The following is a 23666-nucleotide window of genomic DNA, read 5'->3' as shown; positions in this document are numbered from 1 at the left end:
TAGTGGTATATCTTTTTGATTTTCAAGATTTCTCCTTGAGTACTTTTTTGTGAGATTATTGCATTATAAAATATGTGGGAAGAACACTAGAAAGACAAGAAGAGTTCAGATTATAAAAGGCTTTAAAATATTTGATCCTGGAGATGATAAGGTGATATTGTCAGGTCTGTGATTGAAGAAAACTAGTAGAGGATGAACAGACAGGGAATCCAGCTGGCAATAATAAATATCTCACATTATTCCAATTTTGTAGTCTTTGGACTTTGCTCCAACATTTTTTGTTATATCATTGAATATTTTAGTTCTCTTAAAAAATCCATTTTTAAGTACAATTTAAGAAACATTTTCATTTTACCACCTCTGGTACTATACCAATCAAATCATCTAGGAAAAAAAATACCAACTAAATTCATCTGGAGGAACAAAAGGTTAAGTGTCTAGAGGGAAATAATGATAAAAAAATTAGAAAGGGAGAGGGCCTAGTAATAACTAGATTTCAAAACTATGTTATACAGTAGTAATCAATGAACATACTTAATAGTGATTAAAAAATAAAACCCAATCAATACTCTAAATTAAGTAAAAAACAAAAGAGTAAACCATAGAACATATGAACATACCAGTATAGTCTTCAGTAAACTCAAAGACCCTTAATTACAGAAGAGATTTTTTAACAAAAACTTCTGGAAAAATTAGAAAGCAATTTGACAGAACTTAGGTTAACATTAGTAGTTCTTTTAGTTGTCATGATCCCTTTGACAGCCTGACAAAGCTATGATCTTATTTCAGAATAATGTTTTAAATTGCATAAAGCCAAATATATATGTCAAATGAAACCAATTATATAGACATACATTTTTCAAAATATTTTTAAAAATAATTCACAGACCCCAGATTAATAAGAACCCCTGGTTTAGACTGACATCTCATATCATATATTAAGAAAAGTTTCAAAAACATATATGACATATATAAATAGTTGTATCATAGATAAATTTCAGAAGAAAATTTAGAAGAATTCAATTCTTTGCACAGTTTAGGAGGACCAAACAAATGGTAGAGAGGATCATCCAAGGTACATTATATATTTGTGAATACATAAAATTCAAAGAGTTTTTTTTCACAAAAAATGCATTTAAGATTAAAAGAGAAATGTTTAACCAGGGGGAAAAAACTTGACAAAAATTTTCACTGATAAAGATCTGGTAATAAGGAGCTTATCTAGATATATGGACAAAAGCCATTTCCTAACAGAGATGTGGTCCAAAGATTGCAACATTTTACATACAGGCTTAAGAGATTTTGAGCTAAAGGATATCTTAGAAGTCATGAAGTCCAACCTCTTCATTTTACAGATGATAAAGTGTCTGAGAGGTGATATACAAGGTTGAGTAGTTGGTAAATGACAGATAGGATTTGAATACAAATTTAGTGTTATTTATCCAGATTTAGTGTTATTCTCTACTGTATCTTTCTACCAGAGCAGCCTAAGGATTGGGGTTGTTTTGGTTTCCTTTATTAAAAGTTTCATTTTATTTTAAACTTATAAAATTTCTGCTATATCAGATTACATATCCTTTGTCCTATTCATGTTGCTGAAGAGAAAAATTTAAGTGTGGATCCAGTATTTAAAAGCTTTGAAACTAAGCCTGAAAATGTATCAATGTCCTCACAATGTCATGTAAGGCAGTATAGATATGATTATCTCTATTTTACTGATTAAGAAATTTGTGGTCACATGTCTTAATTAGCAGCAGAGTTGATATTTTAAACCAAGTTGTAACTCAGTTAAGTACTTAATTCATTATACTGTGTTGACAGTATCTCTATAAATCATCATCTGTTTATCTGTTCTAAAACATTTCTTAATGTTGATGTACTTATATTACCAGAAATAAAAGCTCTTTGGGACAAAAAAGGAAAGTCCAACCAGAACCATTTGCTAATTGGTCCCTCCTACTGTGTGGGAGAGATAATATTGGTTTTGGAACTATTAAAAGGAGCCATGTTTACCATTTTTTTTAAAAAAGAGATTGCATGGGAAGGCCTTGCAGTGTTGTTGCTTTCAACATGTAGTCTTTCTGGATTGAACCTACCACTATCCATCTTGTCGCAGCTAACAATCAGGAATGGAAAGTTAACTTTTGCCACTGTTAGGACATATAATCCTATATGAAGGAGCAGTGGTGACTCTTGGGAAAACATGGCTGATTGTTTTAGTTTACTAAAAAAATGAATGATTTGCTCTGAGTTGAGGTAGGAATATTTCCTGAATGCATAGCTAAATAATTGGTGAGGTCAAGCTTGAATCTGGCCTTCTGTCCATAAATGCTAAACAGAATTGGATAGTGGCTTGTTGCTGAACATATTTTTTGCATTTATTAAAGAGTATTATAACTGATGTTGATTGTCAAAAGTAATATGGTTGTGAATAAATAAAGCAGTCAGTTCAGTCACTGATATAGAGAATGAATTTGGCAATAAAGGTCTTTCATAAAACCTGAATTTTATACTTAATAGAGTGAAGGTGATTTATGGCAAGTGTTTCTTCTTAGTTTTAGAAAGGTATTATTAATAGTTGGTCTAGTGAAAGAAGAGAACATATTTGTTCCATTTCTTCTGTCTTTTTTCGCCATTTCTACAAGTGAAGAAATATATTTTGGGGATGGGCTTTAGTGAAAGGATCTGATTGCCAAACTGAGTAAATATTAAAATGTTTCTTCTATTTCTTCCTAGACTTTGAATTTGTACTTTAACTCATATGTGTTTAATTCTTTTCATTGTACACACTTTTTCCCATTTGTGAGGGAGTGGCTGAATTGTATTGTCTATCTATCAAGTGTGTCTTCTTGTGAAGTTATCGGGCTCCAAAGCTAATGAATTATTTAGATGATTCATATTTAAATTAAATGATAAGCATCATGCTTTTGATAGATGAAGCTAGTATTCATCAAAGGTGACAGATATTCTAGTATATGCGCTTCTCACCTCTACTTTGTACTGAAGAAAATTGAGGCACTAGGAAGCTGTAATAAATTACAGCTTAGCTTATCAAGATATAACAATTAAATGCACTATTCTTTATCTGCTCTTTTTTTCATTTAACTAGTTGAATCTACAGTTAGTGTGAATTGTGCTTATCAACCTATTACTAAATAGTAGTAAATACTAAAAATTTTTAAAAAGTAGGAAATAGGACAGTCATCAGTCAATCATCTCTACCCAGTATCTTCAGATCTAGAGTACATAGCCAGCTTGTATAATTAACTGAGAAATATAGCAATTTTGTGAATTTAAAGCTATTTACCTTCTTGAAGGAAAAGTTTCATTAGATGTCCAAGATCACTTATAAATTGTTTCAGCCATTTTTTCTTATTTCCACAGAGCTCTCCCTGTAAGTTATCACCTTTACACTAATGCCATAAAAAGTCTATGCCTGGGACATTCAGTCATCTTCTTATTGATAGGAGGGGAAATATTTTTCTCCCCTTTATTCTGCACAACCAGATGAATGTATGCATAATTTATTTAAGTTGTACAAAGTAATAGGATACGTCTCTATAAAGACATTATAGAATGTAGAAGGCAGCTACATGTAGGATACCTAACTAAATATGAGATGGAGATAGGAATAGGAACCAGACTAGTGATTTTTCTACTGTAGTAAACTCCTAGATGAGTAAACTTCCTTCACTAATGTAAATCTATATGTTCTATACAAAATGTAGTTTTAGAGATTTGCTCAGAGCACTGAGAGCCTAAGTGACTTACCCAGAGTCATACAGCTAGAATGTGTCAGGGGTAAGACTTGAACTTGGGTATACTTAGTTTTGAAACCATCTATGCTATGATTCCTTTTCTAATTACAGATTTATAACCGCATGTAAATATATGTGTATGTATTATGTCTTCTAAAAGCTAATCATAGGCCAGAATTTGTAATAAATTATGTAGAAATCAGCTATTACTATGAAATAGGAAGCAGGAGAAAGAACAGATAGGCTGTTTATACTAATCATTTAATGATCAAGCATGAGTCTGTACCTGATCTAAATATATATTAAATTCAACTTTCCAAAATTAAAGATGAGCAATATGTACCATCAGATGGGTTGAAATGTTTGAGTACAGTCTGTGTTAGGTAAGGAAATAAGTAAAATATGAATTATAGAGTTCATTATTATGATTAAAATGAGGTTCATTAAGAATTGAAGGAGTAGGTAAGGTGCAAGCAATCATCTAAGATTGGGGTTTTTGGAATGAAACTTAGAATTTGGGATTTTGAATATTGAAGTGTGATTTGATATACATTTGTGTTTTTGTAACAACATTTGTGAACTCTTTTTATTTAATATTGACTTATGGCAGCAATTAATTTTAATTCATAAGAAATGTAATTTATATAATCATTAGTCATTGATTATATATTTACTTCTGTCTACAAAAATTATATTTAAAATGTGAATCTGGCCTTTAAAATATTGTTAAATGAAGTCTTTTCTGGGATTTTGGAAGTATTTCATAATTCATTCTCTCTCTCTCTGTCTCTCTGTTTCTCTGTCTCTGTCTCTCTCTCACTCACTTTTCAGTGATAGGCCCTGACAATTCTTTTCTCCTTTTGTATAATTTTCACACTTCCTCAGCTCTGTTGGGCTCTGAGAATTGGTGCCTTTTGAAAATTCCATAGCCAAGATTTTTCTGTATCATTAAGCAGTTATGATCTTTGAAACTTCTGCTGTCTTTGAATGACTGTCTAGAGACACTACTGATCTGTAAGACTCTGCTATTGACTTCAGGTACTAGTTTGACTTCTCATGACTCTAATGGAGCTCCTGTCCATCTGTGCATTTCCTTCATCTTATAATCATTTACCTAAAACTTAGAAAGGTTAAATGGAAAAGAAATAGGCAAGATGTGCTCACAGGCACATTTGTGACTGAGAGATAAGGTATCCGGAAGCTTAAATCAGATCTGCCTTGTTACCAGGAAGGAAGAGGATTAAGAGATTGGCAGTCAGTTGTGTACGACTGGAAGAAATTCCATATACTGGATTGAAAGTAGACAATTAATATCTGTGTCTGCTCCATATAACCCACAAGGGAAGTCAAATCCAAACATTCCCTAATGATTGGAACTTTATTGGCCAGTCCTTACATACAAATCAAGAGAAAAACTAAAAATAGGAAATCTGAAAACTTGAAGATTAGCTCTGAAGTCTATAGAAGCCTTGTAAATGACATGAAATTATTTAAAATCAGATATTGACCTTCCTCACTTTATTAAAAGTAAGAGCACTTCTTTTGCATATACTAAACCGTCAGAGGGAATGAAGGGTTTACTAAAAAATATTGCTCAATCGTGAAACCTATATTTTTCATGATTGCATTTCATATCACTTTGTTTAGGCCTTTTTAAAGAAGTAGATTATCTGATTTTCTGACTATTGAGAGAAGAAAGTGGAAGCAAATAATTAGAAATACGTATCTTTTTCTTTGCATGTTAAAATTTAGATCCCATAATTTTTTTGTTGCACATTTGTATTACCTGCATAGCAGGTAGGAATGCATTTGGGAACCAGCATGAGGTTCTCAATAGAACTCTGGACCTAGAGTTTAGAGACTTCAGCTTGGTTCCTGTCTTAAATTTATTAGTTCTCCGATCATGAAAGTTACTGTATTCTTCAAAACCTGTTTTTTCATCTCTAAAATCTGTTTGTGCTATTTACCTCACAGAGTGCTTCTTGTAAGTATACTTTTATGATACAAGCCTACCAGGTTTTGCTCAAGTATGAATTGCTGGAAGATGCAGAACAACACAAATCAGTAAACATTTCTTTTTCTTTTAAGTCTTATGAATATTCTATACAGGAGAATGGGGATTTAGTCACAGATAATGAAGTTTTAATATGGTGTTAAATTAACTGTAAAATTGAGACCAAATATTTTGATATTCTTTAGAAAGTGTGACCATATTTTTTGGAAGGGTGAAGGAAGAGGATAGAACTAAAAAGAACAACATTTTTATTTTTTTATTTTTTTAAATAACTTTTTATTGACAGAACCTATGCCAGGGTAGTTTTTTTACAACATTATCCCTTGCACTCACTTCTGTTTTGATTTTTCCCCTCCCTCCCTCCGCCCTCTCCCCAAAGATGGCAAGCAGTCCTATACATGTTAAATAGATTGCAGTGGATCTTGGATATAATATATGTGTGCAGAACCGAACAGTTTTCTTGTTGCTCAAGGAGAATTGGATTTAGAAGGTATAAATAACCCGGGAAGAAGAACAAAAATGCAAGCAGTTTACATTCATTTCCTAGTGTTCTTTCTTTGGGTGTAGCTGCTTCTGTCCATCCTTGATCAATTGAAACTCAGTTGGATCTTGTCTTTGTTGAAGAAATCCACTTCCATCAGAATACATACTCATACAGTATCGCTGTTGAGGTATATAATGATTTCCTGGTTCTGCTCATTTCGCTCAGCATCAGTTCATGCAAGTCTCACCAATCCTCTCTGTATTCGTCCTGTTGGTCATTTCTTACAGAACAATAATATTCCATAACATTCATATACCATAATTTACTCAACCATTCTCCAATTGATGGGCATCCATTCATTTTCCAGCTTCTGGCCACTACAAACAGGGCTGCCACAAACATTTTGGCACATACAAGTCCCTTTCCCTTTTTTAGTATCTCTTTGGGGTATAAGCCCAGTAGAGACACTGCTGGATCAAAGGGTATGCACAGTTTGATAACTTTTTGGGCATAGTTCCAAATTGCTCTCCAGAATGGCTGGATGTATTCACAATTCCACCAACAATGTATCAGTGTCCCTGTTTTCCCACATCCCCTCCAACATTCTGCATTATCTTTCCCTGTTATTCTGGCCAATCTGACAGGTGTATAGTGGTATCTCAGAGTTGTCTTAATTTGCATTTCTCTGATCAATAGTGATTTGGAACACTCTTTCATATGAGTAGTAATAGTTTTAATATCATCATCTGAAAATTGTCTGAAGAACAACATTTTTAGACAAACAAAATCAACACATATCCTCACAAGGTTTTAAGCAGGTAATTTCTTGGGGGAATATTTAAGGTGAAAGTTCACATGCAGAAGCACTTTACAGTGAGAAAAGAGGGAATTTCTCTTTCCTCATCCTCTTTAGCAGTGACTTTCACAGAGGAAAACACTTCTATCCAGTAATTCAAGAATTCATCAATTTGATAATATTTGCAATGTAATTCAGGGAGCAGAGAGTCATACTCTGAATGGGAATGGTTACAGAAAGTCACTTGAGGGAGGAAGTAGCTTTGAGAAATAGGACTTTGGGTATCAGAGAAGAGAGATGTTTATAAACTCAAGAGAAATCTAGCATTGTAAATCATACAAAGGAATAGTCAGTGGGAACTCAGCTGAGCCACCAAGCAAGCAGAGAACTTAGTACTTAAGATGAATTATAAAAGGACTCTTTGAAGGGAGAAAAGTCTTCAGGCCTTACACTACCAGAAGGTCTGAGTTGACTTTACTTATTTGTATTCTGCATGTCTTTCCTAGTACTACTATACTCTTCAATTTATATCTACTCTTTCCATATATGATATTTGTATTTGTGGGAGAATGTACCCCAGATTTATGCAGAGAAATGTTTTGTTTTTATTATGCCATGCTAATAAATTTCTTTACTAAGAATTAATTGTGTCTTTTGACTGTAAATGAAAGGGACTCTTGAGCTATTAATTTTGGGAATACATGTCTTAGGGTTTTCTTTGGAACCTGAGATAGCAGCTCCTCTTTGAGGGTCCAATCTTGAATGTAAATAGAATGTAAATGAGGGGAGTAGCTCAGAATATGATACTAAATTTATTTTAAATATCTCTTTATATAAAAATAGAATTTTTATTATGACAGTAATATAAACATTGAAACACACATATATATGTTACTATATATGGAAAAACATATAAAGCAGTACAAGTATCTTGTTGCAAGTAAGACAACCTCCTATTAAAATAATCAATTTATAACTCATTTCTCTCCCATTTTTTTTCTTTTAAGAAGTCTTTTATTTACTCCTACTTGTGTTTTGGGTGATTATATGATTGAATGTGGCTTCTGCTTTCTCTACCTCATTTCAATTTCTAGAGTAATTTAATTACTGGTTCTAAGACCTAAATCCTTTTCTGGGATTCTTCTCATTAACCAGTAAGTTCTGATAACTTCTTATGATATCTGCAATTCTCTATCTAGATTCATAGCAAAATCTTAATCCATACCAATAAAAAACATAGGGGACTTCTAAACATTCTCCAAGTTACTATAAAATCCCGTGATATTCAGCTAAAGCAAAAAATCCCACCAAACTCCACCTTATAGGAAAGATGTTATACAACACTAACAGTTGCTACTTTGAAAAGACTAACAGAATTGCCAACTTTAAGTCAATATGATTAAAAAGAAGAGGGCAGAAAAACAAATCAATAAATTAAGAAACTATCAATCTGAAAACCACATAAAGCCAGAAAAATTAAAAGAATGATCAAAACTTCTTATACAAATTTATGTTAATGAAAATGGAAACCAAAAAGATTATGGAAATGATGAACAAAGTTGAAACTGGTTCTTTGAAGAGACTGAGAAAATCGATAAATTTTTAGGCAATGTGATTTTGTATTCAATTCAATAAACATTAAATACCTACTGTACTACATACTAGAGGTTGCAAATAAGAAAAAGACAGTCTTTGTCCTTCAAGAAGCTTACAGTCTCAAGGGGGAAAACAACATACAAAAGGAAGCCAGAAACCAGGGAATAAGGTAGTTAACAGGTATCTGACATGGGGACATCATGGGTCATGAAGTTCAAACTAAGTAGACCTGCTGGTGGAAAGTAAAGAGCTATCTGGAAAGTTCAGATTCCAGCCCTCTATAACAGGGAAGTTATGAGAGGTGTTTAGTACTTTAGGTGAGCTAAGAAATTGTCAAGCATTCAAAGCTTTTAATCAATATGAAAAGATTTTAGATGACAACTTATTTTGATTTTAAAAAGTCAGAAAATCAAATCAACAACATACAAAATGATCAAAGTAAAATAATAAAACCACAAAAAATAAAAAAAAAACTTTCTCAGACTCTACTGTGTAGTTATATGTTAGCAAAACTGAGCACAAAAAATAAAATACTTTCAAAAAGTACAAAACATAAGACTAAACAGAGATGTTAAATTATTTACATCTATGAGTTATTATCCTTTATCTCCCCTCTCTTTCATGGTTAAACTTCTTTAAAAATGCCATCCATGATTGATGCTTCTGCATCTTTTTCTTTCATTCTCTTAAATCTTTGCAGTTTCATTTTTAACCTCCTTATTCAACTAATATTGCTCTCTCCAAAGTTACTAACAATGTATCAGTTGCAAATTTAGATGTACTTTTCCCTCAGCAGTCTTTGACACTGTTGATCAGTGTCTTCTTGATATAATTCTTTCTTTTCTCTAGGTTGTCAAGACATTGCTGTCTTCTGGTTTTCCTCTGTCTGACCCTTTCTCTGTCTGTTTTGATGGATCATCTACATCACTTCTGCTAACAATGAGTGTCCCCTAGAACTCCATTCTAGACTCTCTTCTTCCTCTATGCTATTTCACTTAGGGATCTCATCAACTCTCATAGTTTCAATTATATCTATGTAAATGATTCATAAATCTATTTTTCCAAATTTAGCCTCAACCTCTAGTTTCATATTTAAAATTGGTTTTTAGGCATCTCAAATTGGATATCCTATGAGACATCCTTTACATGTTCACACTAACTCACTATCTTCCCCCTTCAAAGCCCTTTTTCTGAATTTCCCTATTATCACCTTGGGGGAATCACCATCTTCTCAGTCACTCAAGCTTACAATATAGTTGTCTTCCTTTACTCATTTAATTTTCACTCCTGTTCTCCATATCCAGTGAGTTATTAAATACTGCTATTTTTACCTTTGCAATATCTCTTGTATGTAGATAACCCTTTTCTCCTCAGACAATGCCACAATTTTGGTGGAGTCCTTTTGTTTTTGTTGGGTTAATCTTATATACCTAAAGATAGTAAAAGGAAACAATTTTCTTTCCCCCAGTTGACATAGTTGTATGGTCATGTCCTTTGAGGACAAATAGACACATTAAATAAATTTAGCATGCTTATACAGAATTAATCGGGAACTGAAAAAAAAATTAAGCCAGTTTTCTAAAAGAAATCATTCTAATATCTGTTCTATTTTAAGGGTAATAAAGGGACAGATTCCCTATGTATATTTAGCTTGAGATATTTGTAGGGAAGACAAGATGAGTATAAAATTCAGAGACTTCCTTAAATGCTCAGCTAAACAAAGTCCACGTGATGCAGTGATAGAAAATGAGTCCTGAAGCTCTTGATCAGCTTAATTCATTTCTGCCATCTTTTGCCTAGAAATATCCACAAAACTATCCCAGAAGCTCCAACATCACATCAGTGGTAACAGATTCTTGAGATAAATCTCTCATCTTCATAACAATATTGATGCAAGCTTATGGGCAGTTGAGCATGTAAGTTCAAACAGCTCAAAGTTAAAAGTGAACAGCTATCAATACAGCATTGTTGGTAGATACAATCAATTTAACTAAAACCACAGTCATATATCAAGTGTGCTCTGGCCTTACTTTCCTAGTGCAAGGACTTTTATATCTCATTCTCAGGGTGTGAATGTTTTGATTGAGTGTTCATTAGTTTTCTTCCCTTGCCTGTTAGTTGCCAGTAAATGAGAACCCCAGTTAGATTTAACTACTTAAAATCAGTTATTATATAAGATGTTTACTTGACATTATGTGATCCTGACGCAATTACCTAGCTTCTTTCAACTTTAGTTTCTGTATATAGAAAGTTAGGGATAGTAATAACTTTTACAGAATTATTGGGAAGATTCAGTGAGATGAGATATGTCTAGTGCTTTACAAAGCACTTTCTACACAGCTCCTATTTAGATGTTGCTATTTAAAAATTTGCATATTTAGGCATTGTTTATCTTGACTTTGTTTAGATTTATAATAAAAACAGATTTTTTTTTTCAATTTTCTGATTAGCATATGGCAGGACAATTGATATAACAATCAATCAAAGTACTTTGTGTCACTATTGTTTAATTTTCTGTTTGAATTGCTTATAAGGTAAATGCAATATATGAGATCTAGTATCCTTTTACAATACAGTTATTGACTGGTTCTGAATTACTTTTGCATTTGGTTTATGTTTATATAGTTTTCCTTATAGTGGTTATTTAATTTAATAAAATTTATTTTGAAGAAAAGAAAGGTCAAGAATATCAAAAGAAGAAATAAAAAAAGTGGTTGAGAAGGGAATCTAAGCTACCATATTTCAAACTATACTATAAAGTTTTTGTTTTTACTATTATCCGGCCCTCCCAACAGTCTGAGGGACAGTGAATTGGCCCCCTATTTAAAAAGTTTGACCCCTGCAGGCTAAGGGCTATAAAACTCTGCATACTCTTTGACCAGCAGTGCCATTACTGAATCTACATCCCAAGGAAATCATAAAGGAGGAAAAAGGACCCACATGTGGAAAAATATTTGTAGCAGCTCCTTTTGTGACAGCAAAGAATTGGAAAATGAGTAGATGTCCATCAATTGGGGAATTACTGAATGAGTCATGTTATACGAAAGCAATGGAATATTATTGTTGTATAAAATGATGAACAAGCTGATTTTAGAAAGGTCTGTATTTACATGAACTCATGCTGAATGAAACAAGTAGAACTAGGAATACATTGTACATAATAACAGCAAGAATGTATGATGATCAACAATGAAAAACTTGATTCTTCTTAGTGGTTCAGATATCCAAAGCAATCTCAAAAGATTTTGGATAGAAAATGCTATCTGCATCCAGAAAAAGAACTATGGAGATTGAATGTGAATCAACACATGTTATGTTCACTTCTTTTTTTCTGTTTTTTTTTAATCTCATGATTTTCCCCTTTTGCTTTGATTTTTCTTTCCAAATGTGATTCATAAAGCAATGTTATTAAACATAAATTTACCAGAAAAAAGTTTGTGTCTTTTCTTAAAGCTTTACTAACATTTATCTTTTGAAATTTTGGATTCTGAATTCTCTCTCTTCTTCTCTTTCTCAGTGTATTGCAAAGGTTAGCAATTTGGTATCAGTTACATATGTGAAATCACATATTTCCATATTAGCTAAGTTGCAAAAAAAACAAGAAGTGAAAAAATTATGATTCAGGCTGTACTCATAATATATCAAATCTTTTATAGTTGTTTTAACTTTTAAATTATTAAATTATTATTAAAATTTATCTCAACTTTAATATCTTGAGAATTTTTTTCTGACCTCTGTCAGTGGACAGTAGCAGAGTTACAAGTGGTATATTTCTGGAATATCAGAACTTTTTCTGAAGAGTGCTTTTTTTTTGGTGTTTGCTAAGCAGTATCTTTTGGTTTCCCTTTTTAATAAGTTATACCTGTGACTCATTAACTTGGCTCAAATTAACTATTCCCTTAATTACTGATTTAAGGTACCTTATTAATAGACAAATGCATGTATATTTATATATAGATTTATCAATTAAGTAATTAATTAGTTTTTTGCTATGTATTTCAGGGAGTACCAGGACCAGGGAAATATGACATTAAAAGTCAGTTTAAAAATGTAGAAGATGACATTTCAAGTATAAATGAAATTCACCCTGCTTTCCTTTCACAATGCCAGGTAAGATTTCACAGTTATTTTAATATAAAGGTTCAGATAGACTGAATGGAAAACTAGCAACTTGACCAAGATGATAAGTGAGCATTTATAAGAACAAAAAAGGGAAAATCATATTTAAGGAAAATGGAAACATATAGCTAGATAGATCCTGATTATTTTTAATAAGTGAGTCTTATGAATGGTAACATTATTCAAATCAATGCTATATTCACAATTGGGCATCTGATACCAGTGACTATATTTTATTATTATTATATTATTATATATATTATATATATAATATATATTATATATATAATATATATTATATATTATTATTATATTTTATATATTTATAACTTCAAATAATTTGAATCTGAATGAAATGTGATCTCGACCTTTTTGTAGTTATACAATGGAGAATCTAATATTGTGTGTAACATTTAGCATTTATGTTAGTAAAATTGTATACAGATTAATAGCTACAACTGAAGTTATATGTAACAATTAATATACAGGAGAGCTCACTTTAGTATAGAAAGCCATATAATTGAGTCTGAATAAAAACTTTTTCTAGTTGGCTCTTCTTGTTTGGGTATGGCAGTGATGTGGAGCTGAAAGGTGGGCATTTGCTTCAGCATCTATAGTAGCTAGTCTTTGGAAGTTAATTAACTCGTCTTAATAAATTTACTGAAGGAAGATGAGGATATCTGGTAGCCATTACTTCTTTTCTAATAAAGAACCATATATATCCTTGAAGCAACTTAGGATACTCCTGCTATTTGACATATACTCAGATCTTTGTACTATTAAAGTGCAGATTATATCTCTGAAATTTGTGCATGTTTTTTACCCTTCAGTTTTTTGTAGTGATAGCTAATAAAGACAAGACCACATATTTAGAAAATATTAAATCTGTATCTTAGCCATGGGATCTCAGAATTAGGTACCTTTTATAGAGATAACATTGAGTACCCTAACCCTCACTGTCTGATGTCTAAATAGGTTACATTTCACCATTCCCTATGTTTCTCCAGTACCCATAAAAGGTTTCGGGGTGTCCAGGTAATCTGCAAATTACTTCAGCCATTACTGAATGATAAGTATAGGGATTAATATGAATGTAAGGGTAATGCTTTATATTAATTTATACGTTAAAAGATTAGTTTTTATAAAATATTTATTTCAAAGTTTTAATAGCAAATATATAGACAAAGGCATAATAGCAATTATAATACAAATATACTCTCCAACACATAAAATAAAACTCCATTTTGTGGCACTTCATTTTTGGGAGAGGCTAAGGGGATTATTTTCACATTTTTGCTCAGTTCCTATAGAGTACAGCTCTAAATTCTAAGAACAAGACCCTTTTCAGTCTTAACTCACAGATAACTGGGATTCTTTCAGGGCTGTCCTGCTAGTTGGCTGGCTATACAATCCCACATGAGACCTTGGCTCCAGGGTCATCATGGATTAGACTCTTGGGTCTGGTGGGGATCATCACTGGCATCTAAAACTGAAAAGAACAAAGGGAACAAAAACAAACCCTCCCATCCATTTCTTGGAATCAGGGTGAAAGGCAAGAAGTACTTCTTTTACTGGTTTAATTCATGATGCACGAGTTAGGGGTACATTGTAAACTTTACCTTCTGAACCCAGCAGAGAAGGACATGCAGGAAATAATATGAGCCAGAGAGTCTGGCCATTTTAAATACTCCATATTAAATGACATGAGCAAGTCCACATATACCTTCCTTCCTCCATGTTAGGGAAACTGATCTTACAAAGACTCCTTATATAGAGTACAAAGAGCAGTAGCTGCAAGAATGCCAAAATACTGTTGAATGGGAGGAATGACCCAATGTGGTGATAGAATGGGCCATTCCATTTGTGATACCACCATGTAATTTTGCATTGTCAAAAGATTAATTTTAATCTTTTAAAGTTTAGATATTAAATATGCATATAATGAACTTGTGAATTGTATTTTTAGATTTCAAATGGACAAAATCATAGTAAATTTTGACAGTTACAGAAATATCCATCAATCAGCAAAAATTTATCAAGTACTCATAGTGTGCCAAAGATTATGGTTGATAATGCAAAGTAAACAAAATAAAAGAAAATGAAATAAAACAAAACCTTTTGCCATTTCCTCCTTAATGGCCTGTAAATCTGTAAATCTGTAATCTGTAAAGTATACAGATATAAGTAAATATAGAATAATTAAAAAATAAATGCAAGATAGATTTGGGAGGGAGAGTACTGGATATTGAGGAATCAAGAAAAACTTCAGGTAGAAAATAGAGTTTGAGCTGAGCTTTGAAGGACTTAATAGATTCTTTGAAGTAGAGAGAAATAGAATATATATTCCAGGTATTGGTGTGAGCCAACTGATATTAGCTAAAGCACAGGGATGAAAAATCACGTATCTTGTTTGAGGAACATTAAGAAAGTTATTTTGGGTAGGTCATAACAGTATGAGAAGGAAATATAACAAGATTGAAAAGATCAATTTTGGCCAAGATGTGAAGGTCTTTAAATGCTAAGAAGGTATTTATACTTTATTCAAGAGATAATAGGGAGTCATTGAAGACTACAGAGTAGGGGAATGATATGTCAAATCTACATTTAAGCAAAATCTCTTTGGAAACTGTGCATAGAAGGACAGTTTGAGTGATGAGATACTTGAAGTAGGGAGACTGGATAGGAAACTATTGAAATGAAGCAGCAAGACCAATTAGGAGTTTATTGCAATAAATGACAATTCATGAAAAAACCTCAATTAAAATGGTGTCAATAAGAAGAAAGTGGATTTGAGATATTTAATGAAGTCCGAAATGATAGCATTTAGCAATTAAGTGGAATCATAGGGTTAAAGAGTATTAGAACTATTATACTAAGTTTGGAAAGTAGAAAGATGGTGGTAATCTTGACTGAAACAGAGAAACTTGGAAAAGAGTGTGTTTGCAGAAGAGTGAGGGAAGACGTTGAATTTAAGATGTCAATGGAGCATACAATTGGAAATGTCCAAGAAGCAATTGCTGATGTGAAATTGGAACTCAAAAGAGAATCTAGAGCTGGATATATAGATCTGAGAGTCATCTTCATAAGATGTTAATTTAACTTATGGGAGCCATTGAGATCACCCAGTTTGAAACTATAGTGATGAAAAGAAGAGGCCCAAGAACAAGGCCTTGAGGTCCAAAATATCATTATTGTTCTCTTGGATGAAATTATCAATAGTTTCTATTCTTTGTTGTTTCACACTTATTCTTTATGATTAGATTATTTAGTTTCCAATTAATTTTCGGTCTGTTTTCCCCTGGCCTTTTATTGCATGTAATTTTTATTGCATCATGATCTGAAAAGGATGCATTTACTATTTTCTGCCTTTCTGCATTTGATTTTGAAGTTTGTATGCTCTAATACATGGTCTTTGTGTAGGTTCTATGTACCACTGAGACAAAAGTATGTTCCTTTCTGTATCATTCATTTTTCTCTAAAGGTCTATCATATCTAACTTTTCTAAAATCCTATTTACCTCATTAACTTTTCTTATTTATTTTATGGTTTGATTTATCTAGTTCTGATAGAGAGAGGTTAAGATCTTCCACTAGTATAGTTTTGCTATCTATTTTTTCTTGTGATTCTCTTATAACTTTTCCTTTAGGAATTTGGATGCTGTACCACTTGGTGCATATATGTTTAGCATTGATATTACTTCAGTATCTGAAGTACTATTTAACAAAATGTGGTTTCCTTCTCTATCTGTTTTAATTAGATCTATTTTTGCTTTTGCTTGAACAGAGATCAGGATCACCACCCTTGCTTTTTTTTTTTTTAATTTCAGCTGAAGCATAATAGATTCTGTTCCAGCTTTTTTACTTTTTACTTTGTGTCTCTCTGCTTCAGATGTGTTTCCTGTATTGTAAAATTATGGTTTTTAATCCAGTATGCTATCTGCTTCTGTTTTATAGGAGAGTTCATCCCATTCATATTCATAGTTAGAATTCCAAACTGTGTAATTCCCAAATTCTACTTTCCTCAAGTTATACTTTTCTCTCTTCTTAACCCCCTTTCCCTCCTCACCAGTGTTTTTCTTCTGACCACCAACTCCCTCACTCTGCCCTTCCTTTTTCCAGCCTCTTCTTATCTTATTCTTTCTTATGTCATTCCTCTTCTACTTCTGCCCTCCCTTCTTTCAGCCTTCTCCTTTCCTTTTCCCCCTTCTCCTACATCTCTATAAGATGAGACAAATTGCTTTTGAGCTAAATTTGTTGAGATTGAAATTCAAACAATGTTCATCCCTCTGCCTTCTTTCCCTCAATTAAATAGGTATTTTTTGCCCCTTCATTTAATGTAATTTATTCCATTTAACTTCCCCATTTCCTCTTCTTCCTTTCCACCCCTAGTTTTTTTAAATATCATTGTATTAAAATCAACTTATACCTACATCCTCTTAAGTATATCCCTAACAAAGATGAGTGTTTCAAGAGTTACATATATCATCTTCCAATATAAGGATGTAAACATTTTTTTTTCCTTCTCTTCTTTACCTTCTTATGCTTCTCTTGAATTCTGTATGTGAAGATCAGATTTTCTGTTCAGCTTTGATCTTTTCATCAAAAATAATTGAAAATCTCCTATTTCATTGAATTTCTATCTATTCCCCTAAAAGATAATGTTTGCTTTTGCGGTATAGTTGATTCTTGGCTGTATTTCAAACTCCTTAGTCTTCTATAGTATCATATTCCAGGCGCTTTGATCCTTTAAATGGAAGTCCTGTCTACTTCTGATTGTGGCATCTTCATATTTGAATTGTTTCTTTCTGGTTGCTTGCAGTATTTTCTTCTTGATCTGATAATTCTGGAATTTAGCTATGATAGTCCTTGGAGTTTTTATTTTGGGGTCTCTTTCAGGGGGTGATTGGTGGATTCTTTCCATGTGTACTTTATCTTCTGGTTCTAGGATAATGGCAGTTTTCCTTGATAATTTTTTTTGAAAGATGTTGTCCAAGCTCTTTTTTTCTTTGTGGTTTTCAGGTAGTCCAAAATTCTGAGATCGTCTGTTCTAGATCTGTTTTCCAGATTAGTTATTTTTCCAATGAGATATTTTACATATTCTTCTATTACTTCATTTTTTTGTGGGGTTTTGTTTGATTATTGATGTCTCACAGAGTCATTCACTTCCATCTGTCCAAGTCTGATTTTTAGTAAATCATTTTTTTCAGTTGGCTTTTTAAAATCTCCTTTTGTCTTTGGCCATTTATACTTTTAAAAAAGTTGTTTTGTTCAACTGGATTTTCCCCCCGCTCCCATTTTCACCAATTCTCTCTTTTTAAGAAGTTATTCTCTTTTTCCATTTTATCAGTTTTATTTTTCAAGAAGTTGTTTTTTTCCCATTTTGCCAAATCTGTTTTTTTTATTATAGCTTTTTATTGACAAAACATATGGATGGGTAGTTTTTCAACATTGACCCTTGCAAAAACTTCTGTTCCAACTTTTCCTTTCCTTCCCTCCATCACCTCTAGGTGGCAGGTAGTCCCATACATGTTAAATGTGTTAAAGTATATGTTAAATACAATATATGTATACATATTTATATAGTTGTCTTGCTACACAAGAAAAATTGGATTTAGAAAGAAGGTAAGAAATAAACTGGGAGGAAAAACGAAAATGTAAGCGAACAATAACATAAAGAGTGTAAATGCTATGTTGTGGTCCACATTCATTTCCCACTGTTCTTTCTCTGGATGTATCTGGTTCTGTTCATTACTGATCAATTGACAAATCTGTTTTTTTAAGAAGTGTTTTTCTTGAGTACATTTTTTTTTCCATTCACCAAATGTATTTTTGAAAGATTTGTTTTCTTCAGTTAATTTCTGTTTCTTTTTCCAAACTCTCCTGCAAAGCTCTCATTTCTTTTTTTTTTTTTTTTTTTCTTTTGGCTCTCTTTTAAGGTCTTTTTAAAAATTCTTCCAAGAGAGCCTTGTGAGTTGGAGGTCAGTTCATATCCCCCTTTGAGACTTCATCTGGAGGCATTTTGCCTTCATTGTCCTCAGTTTGAGTTCTGTTCTTCTGTCTTCATAATGGCTATCTATGGTCAGAGCCCTATTTGCTTTTTTTGCTCAGTTTTAAAAGTTGAGATCTGCTTCTAAGACACAAGGGAGATTGCCCTGAGTTTTCTCTAGAGGGGGACAGCGGCTTCACACTACTAGGGCTAGTGCTGTTGCAGGCTTTCTCCCTGCACTGGGTGTGCCTGGTCAAGTACCTCCTGTTAGGCTAGGATTCAGGGGCTCAGTATTTACCTTTTGTAGTTGCATGGCAGTCTCACAGATAGTCTGCTTATTCATTGGTCTTCTAAACCAGGACAGAGTATACAACGCTGCTGTTTTTCTAATAAGAGCTTTCTACTGAAATCCCTGCACAGGGCCTCTCCATTATGGACTTCCCCATACAAGTGCCTGCACTGGACTGAGTCCCCTCCCCACTCTCCCCCTTCCCCCCCGACTCTCTGATCAATTGAGATAGATCTTTCCTAAAGTCCTTTCACGATATCTTCTGCTGGAAATTTGATACACTCCAAATATTTGTGGATTCTGTCACACCAAAATACATTCAAGAGGCTTGATCTAGTATTTATTCTGAGGGGAGCCAGGAAGATCTCAGGCAAAGTACCATCTACTTTCCACAATCTTGGCTTCCCCCTTCCCCTCCCCTCTACTTATCATTTCTTATAGAACTATTACATTCCTATACTATATCTTATTCAACCATTCCCCATTTGATGAGCATCTAACTCAGTTTCTAATTCCTTGGCACAACATAAAAGATTTGCTACAAACATTTTAGCACATGTGGATCTTTTTTCCCTTTTTTATCATCTTTTTGAGATATAGACCCAATTTTGAAATTGCTGGATCAAAAGATATGCACAGTGGACAAGAGAGCAATTTATTGCTCTCTAATCTGGCTGAATCATTTTTTTTTTTTTTTTTTTTTTACCAACAGTACATTTTCCTGTGTCTTCTTCACCATTTATCATTATCTTTACTTGTTATCTTAGACAATCTGAGAGGTATAAAGTGGTACCTCAGAGTTGTTTTAATTTGCATTTCTCTAATCAGTAGTGATTTAGTACATTTTTTTTTATATGACTGCAAATGACTGATTTCTTCATCTGAAAATTGTCAATTTGTCAATTGGGGAATTACTTGTATTCTTATAAATTTAACTCAGTTCTTTATATATTTTGGAAATGAGGCCTTTTTCAGAAAAACTAGCTACAGTTATTTCTCCAAGCTTTCTGCTTGCCTTCTAATCTTGACTGCATTGGTTTTATTTGTGCAAAAACTTTTTTAATTTGATGTAATCAAAATTATCCATTTGGCATTTCATAATGTTCTCTAGTTCTTTTTTGGCCATAAATTCTTCCCTTCTGCACAGATCTGACAGGTATACTATAACTTGCTCTACTAATATGCTTACAGTATCACTTTTAGGTGTAAATCATGAATTCATATTATGATATTTTTAATAATATTAACATAATACTTATGTGGCATTTCAAAGTTTGTAAAGTATTTATATGCCATGTTGTTTATAGTATGGATGCTCATATATGCCTCATGTAATTTTTGTAAGAATCACAAGATCTGTCTGATCTGCTTCAGATGATAATGATTCCCCCCCCCTAAAATTTCCTGAATTTTATAGGCCCTATAAAAATTAAAGCAATATTTAGCTGCTTAAAGGGCATGTACCACAATTGGAAAGAATAGAATCATTCTAATATCTTACTATGAAGAGGATCTTTCAAAATAAAGTAATTATGCTTTCTGAAGATGATACTGAAGAAAGATACTGAAAGCATTTTGGAGAAGATACCTGAAAGAGGGTCCTTATTGGTGATTGGTCTCTAAGATATCCAATGAAGAATTTATCTCTCTGAAATATAGATGGACATGGAAAAATTTTAAGGAATAAAATAATATTATCGCAGCATCCAAACCAAAAGTATTGAGCTAAGGTGGAAAATTCTCTTTGTTACCTTACCTCTTTGTTTTTGAGAACCAAATGCTTACTAGGGTCATGCCCTAGGGAAAACCCGGTGCAAAAAATAGGGTGAGGTGAAGTAAGGTGAGATGGAAGACTTTTACCAATACTGGTTCTGCTATTCAAGAGCTCTACCTCTGTACTTTAATTTTGATTCTGCTTTAATAAACATATTATAATTTATCAAAGTTTGTAATGGGCTGAGGTTTGAGTTGATGCACTGAGGTCCCAAGTACGTGAGGCTAAATAGTAATTGGGCTATACTCTATTAATATACATGATTGGATAAAGAATGGTCCCTGCCCACTCTCAGTGCAAGTCCTGATGTGTTGTATAGGAAATGATGATTTTGGTGGGTGGAGGCAGAGATAGACAGGAAGAGAAGCTGGGAGAGATTGGACCTGGGTTCCAGACTCCTAGCTGCTGGGCGTGTGGCTGCTGGTCTAGCTAGCTTCTTGACTCAGCTGCACATATTGCTATTGCCCATTCTCTTCCACCTCCGATCCTTCTTCACTGAGAATAAAGACTGATGATTTTTCCCTAACCTGAATTCCTGACTCCGACTGATTTTAAAATACGCGATCTTCACAAAAGTTGAAAAAGATTTAAGTTTCATTAGAATGGGGCCTGAGTTATAAGAGGTTGATGAATGATAATTTTAGTTATTCATGTCCCCAGAAAAAAGACCTGAGAAAACCTGAGTTTGGTAACAACTGGTGTTTCATGCATTGACCCGGAATGAGGTGGTAAAGTTGAAGTTTTAAGAGATTCCTATGAGTTTATGCCAGAAACCATACTTTAAGGATTTTAACATTTTCATCTCTGGTACTTCTGCTCTGCAATCATGTGAGTCTGATTATTTAATGCTCCTCCTGACCCACTTTTTCTGGAAGGTTCCAACCATACTTAACTTCACCTTACCAATCACTTTATCACTGAACATGGCACCTTCTTCCCTTTCAGTTTTTGAGTCAGGATCAGTCAATTCTGCCATTTTTTCTAGAAGATATAGTTAATATAAATTGGTGACTACAATGGATTTTTACTACATAGTAAGATACAATAAATATAAAGAACATAGAGAAGCATGGGAAGATGTGTATGAATTAATACAAAGGGAAAAACAAGAATCAGCAAAGTTTTGCAAGTATAAATGTTTTTGTGTGTGTGTGTACTGAGGCATTTGGGATTAAGTGACTTACTTGTCCAGGGTCTCACAGCTTGAAAGTATTAAGTGTCTGAGGCCTTATTTGAATTCAGGTTCTTTTGATTTCAGAGCCAGTACTCTATCCACTGTGCCATTTAGCTGCCCCTGCAAGTATAAATGGAAAGAACAACAGTAACAAAAAAATGAAAATGATTGTTGTAAAATTACAACAATGTTCAACCTTGTTCTTAAATAAGAAATATAAGAATAAACCTTTTTTGCTCTTTGTGTAAATGTGGGAGCATATAGGTGTGGAATAATGCATGTAATATTAGATTTGGCTGATCTGTTGTTTAGTTTCATTAAGTGGTTTTTTTCTTTTGTTAACTTTTTGTAATAAAATATGGGCTTTTAGGAAGGAGAAGGATATGTTGAGAAATTAAAATTATATAAAAATGGAATATTCTTAAATAAAAAATAATAAAATAGTTGGAAACTTGCTTTTTTAAAAGCAAGACAAAGATTTATTTGATCTGGGTTTATTATAACATGCATGATAATCCAAGAAAATTGTCTTGGAATTTTGGAAAATTTCTTTTCATTGAAATTCAGGATTTTGTTGATATTTTATCTAAAGGATCTAAATAATCTCTTTATTGCTAACTCTTATTTATTAATATGTAGGCATTTCAGTGTGTCATTTTAGGTAAATAGACCATTTGAGGTAGTTGTAAGATGTTGTCACTTTATGCCAAACACTAAATGTTTGTATGTCATAGATTATAAATGAAATGCTGTTTGCTATTAACTTATATGTATAATATTCAGGTTGTTATTAAAGGTGACTTATGAAATTAGTGAATTGTCAAAGCAATTTGTCAGAGAGTTTTGGATGGTTTATGTCTAAGTTAGCTGATGTGACAATGAATATGTATTCCTTTTTCAGCTTATTAACTGATATTACCAAGGGTATTCAAAATGTAATTATCATTTCTGTGATGTTCTAGAAATACAGTTATTGCTTTAAATTTTCTTATAGAATTTTGTTTTAATATTTGTAAAACATAATTTTACCATCTTTTGGTAGAATTATCTATATAGTAACAGTAATATATGTTATTATTGATTAATAGACACAAGATATTAATACTAACGTATTTTCTTAACTTCTTTGAGAGATAAATAAACTATAGGTATTATATAAAGAGAGCCACTATTCTACACATAAATTATTTAAATATAGTATAACCTATAATTGGCATATTTTCTTCTATGATTTACCAGAGATTTATACCTGTGAAATCAGTCACTCCAGCTCCTGGAACATATAATGATCATCGAACAGCTCTTGCGACTTTGAAAAAATTACCAGCACAAAAAAAGACCCCTTTTGGTAGAACTTCTGTTCGCTTCACACAGATGTCCAATGTAGAGGACACACCAGGTTAGCAATTGATTTAATTTTATATAACTATGTATTACTTACATGTGGATACAGCATAAATTTAAATGTTAACTCTTCAAGTTGGAATTTTTTAAAAATGTAGCAAAAATTATGGAAATTAATGTTGTTCAAAAGGTTTGTTCTTTTTGTTAAATCAGTAAAGATAACAGTAGTAATATGTAGTATTTTTTAGTAGTTTTAAACTTGGCAAAATACTTTACAAATATTATATCATTTTATCCTCCCAACAACTCCATAAGGTAGGTGCTATTATTATA

The 23666-nt window shown here is 32.6% G+C and overlaps 1 protein-coding gene across 1 annotated transcript in view; it reads left to right on the top strand.

Moving 5' to 3' along the window:
• Window positions 1–23666, top strand: part of STPG2 (sperm tail PG-rich repeat containing 2) — a 554539-nt gene that overhangs the window by 74643 nt on the left and 456230 nt on the right. Inside the window, exons 7-8 of the mRNA XM_031941927.1 lie at window positions 12651–12758; window positions 23229–23388. Of these exons, the coding sequence (XP_031797787.1) occupies window positions 12651–12758; window positions 23229–23388 (268 nt within the window). The remainder of the gene's footprint in view (window positions 1–12650; window positions 12759–23228; window positions 23389–23666) is intronic.

This window comes from Sarcophilus harrisii, chromosome 6 (genome assembly GCF_902635505.1).
Source record: "Sarcophilus harrisii chromosome 6, mSarHar1.11, whole genome shotgun sequence".
In the NCBI taxonomy this organism is placed as follows: domain Eukaryota; kingdom Metazoa; phylum Chordata; class Mammalia; order Dasyuromorphia; family Dasyuridae; genus Sarcophilus; species Sarcophilus harrisii.
This window is presented reverse-complemented; position numbering and strand designations above follow the sequence as displayed.